This window comes from Sinocyclocheilus anshuiensis, unplaced genomic scaffold (assembly GCF_001515605.1).
Source record: "Sinocyclocheilus anshuiensis isolate Anshui unplaced genomic scaffold, SAMN03320099.WGS_v1.1 scaffold392, whole genome shotgun sequence".
NCBI lineage: Eukaryota > Metazoa > Chordata > Actinopteri > Cypriniformes > Cyprinidae > Sinocyclocheilus > Sinocyclocheilus anshuiensis.
In genome coordinates this window covers 3,456,997-3,459,781 of record NW_015557091.1, presented here as the reverse complement: position 1 = coordinate 3,459,781, position 2,785 = coordinate 3,456,997, and the positions used below count along the sequence as shown (strand labels likewise).

The 2,785-nt window shown below is 33.5% G+C and overlaps 1 protein-coding gene across 1 annotated transcript in view; it reads right to left on the bottom strand.

The window, feature by feature from the left end:
- Positions 1 to 226: 226 nt before the first annotated feature.
- LOC107677271 (tartrate-resistant acid phosphatase type 5-like) overlaps positions 227 to 2,785 on the bottom strand; it is a 6,198-nt gene continuing 3,639 nt past the window's right edge. Inside the window, exons 6-7 of the mRNA XM_016472119.1 lie at positions 1,509 to 1,656; positions 227 to 608 (exon numbers count right to left, since the gene is read on the bottom strand). Of these exons, the coding sequence (XP_016327605.1) occupies positions 363 to 608; positions 1,509 to 1,656 (394 nt within the window). The 3' untranslated portion in view covers positions 227 to 362. The remainder of the gene's footprint in view (positions 609 to 1,508; positions 1,657 to 2,785) is intronic.

The window sequence follows — 2,785 nt, the reverse complement described above, 5'->3', positions numbered from 1 at the left end:
AAAATTCCATTTAATGTGACGCCTTAAAAAAATGTACAAGTCTCCTTTTAAGTGTAAATTGTTTCGCTTTTAATTTAAAGAAATGTAAATGTGTATATAGATAGATAGATTTTTTGTCTATACAAAGTCCAAGACCAGTGCACATTTATGTAAGACTGTATTTTTTTTCAATCTCAGCAATAAAACTGTTTTATTTTGTACATAGCAAATGTAAAATTAAAATACAGTTAAAACTAAATTAAAATATGCATTCAAATATACAATAAAAATTTGTTGGTGCAATTAGAAAGAACTTTAGGCAAAGTGATTGTTGTGTTCATTGAAAGCAAATTAAATAAACTAGGGCAAATGTAATAATGACGTCAAAGTTGGACTTTACGTTTAGGGACTGATGTCTGGTACACACACTTCCCGTCTTCCTGGATGTAATTTATCAACATCTCACTTGTATTGACTTCAAAGTACACAAATGCTCCTGTCGTCTGATTGACTGCGTTGGAGAACAGTTGCCAAGACGACGGGAAGCTGTTTTTGTGGTCTGTGTAAATTTCCGCATTAACTCCAGTTCCGCTGACAACATATGAACTTCCATCATCTTCTCTGATAAACTGATGAAATAGAAAAATTTATAGTTCCACTGCATGATGCTGATTATGCTTTAGCACCCATAATAGTCACTATTAATGCTTTAATAAATTTGCTTAAAGGAATAGATCACCAAAAATTAAAAACTCACCCTCAGGCCATCTATGATGTAGATGAGTTTGTTTCTTCATCCCAACAGGTTTGGAGAAATGTAACATTCCATCACTTGCTCATCAATGGATCCTCTGCAGTGAATGGGTGCCGTCAGAATGAGAGTCCACATAGCTGATAGAAACATCACACTCCAAATGGGTTTTAACTTTAAACCGTTGCTTTTGGACAAAATACCAGTTCATAATCCATAATAACGCTTCCTCTAAAAATTCCATCCCCCGTTTTCCTCTCACATCAAAATCCAATTGCATATTTGTTTGGAGCAGTTTATAACTGTTTATAACTGTACATATTTCTCTCCTGATTCAGACAAGACAACTTTTTCACTGGAGAAAAGCATGTTATGGATATAGAACTTGTATTTTAGTTGGAAGCAACAGTTTGAAGTTAAATATGTCTTAATGATGGATTTGTTTATTACAAACACACAGCTTTTTGCTTTACAAGATGATGGATGGAGTGGAGTTGTGCAGATTATTGTGATGTTTTTATCAGCTGTTTGGACTCTCATTCTGACGGCACCCATTCACTGCAGAGGATCCATTGGCGAACAAGTGATATAATGCTAAAATTCGCCAAATCTGTTCTGATAAACAAACAAACTCATTTACATCTTGGATGGCCTGAGGGTGAGTACATTTTCAGAATATTTTACATTTTGGGTAAACCTTTAAAAGAATGTTGTATTGAACTGTTATAGTACTGCTTGATTTTCTGTTACATGATAATGTGATGTTCAAGATACCGACCTGTAGACTGTGGTCATGACCACACAGATATAAGGAGACGCTGTACTTCTTCAGAAGAGGTCTGAGTTTTGATACCAAACACTTGGTTGGACCATGATGTCCAATGGACCAGACTGGATAATGACCGGCCACAATGACAAAATCTGACCTGAGGAACAATCAAAAGATGCATTTATTATAAAAGCACTCAAAATGCAAATTCTGCCATTATCTTATAAGTTACCATTTAAATTGCTGCATGAAGTTTTTTTTTAACATTGTCCGGCATGTTGAATCAATAGTTTATTGACAGCTTATTGTAAAGTGTTTTATGCTTTGTATCATATTTGATACATCAGGCTTTATGACTCATACAGAATATAGGAGAACATAGAGCTCATACTCAAGAAAAAAACACTTGAAATTTATTAAGAGGCCCAAACTGAGCAAAAATATGCAATTTAGTGCAGATGCTGATATTTATATGGCCAGAAAGTAAAATGAAATTCTGAGAGCTTGTAATGTAAATTAGTGAGATCTTTATAATAGTATAGCAGACTACCTACATAAATACACGTAAATATCAGTCCTCACACAATATATTTCAATAAAATGTCTTAATAAGATGATATTGAAATGCTTTTTAGATCAAATATTCATGAAAAGCCTGATGTATCATATTTGATACTCACATTTTAGCATGATTTTTCTAAAAAATGATGTATGGATGCTTCAGCCCAGTAAGTGTTCATCTTGAAATATTAATAGCACTATAAGTTATTCTTACATTTACGTTATAAAATTTCACATCAAAAAGAAGCATATTACAACCTGAAAGTGGACACTTTTACAATTATTCTAAAAGGCCATTTACTTGCTAAAAAAGCATAAACTATCAATCAGATGACATAAGTTTTGATCATGTTAAAAATTTAGAGGCCTTATAGATTCATGTATCAATATATTTTAAACATTTCTTCTTTGTGTTGTTCAGAAAACAAAGCAGCATTTACGATTGCAAAGACATAAGGGTGAGTAAACGATGACAGATTTCATTTTTGGGTGAACTGTCCCTTTAAGAGCCAGTGGCGGCTCGTCGGGGTAGGCACAGCTTCCCCATAATTTTGAGGTGAAAATGGGAGGAGGACGATTTAATGTTAATAAAATTCACAATTAATTTCAGTTCATGTCTCAGAATGTGTATTTTTTGTTTGTAATTTCACATTTGTAATATCATAACGTGAAAGCGCCGCTTTTCTATCGCGAATGTGAATCTGCTGATGTAATTACAACCGCTA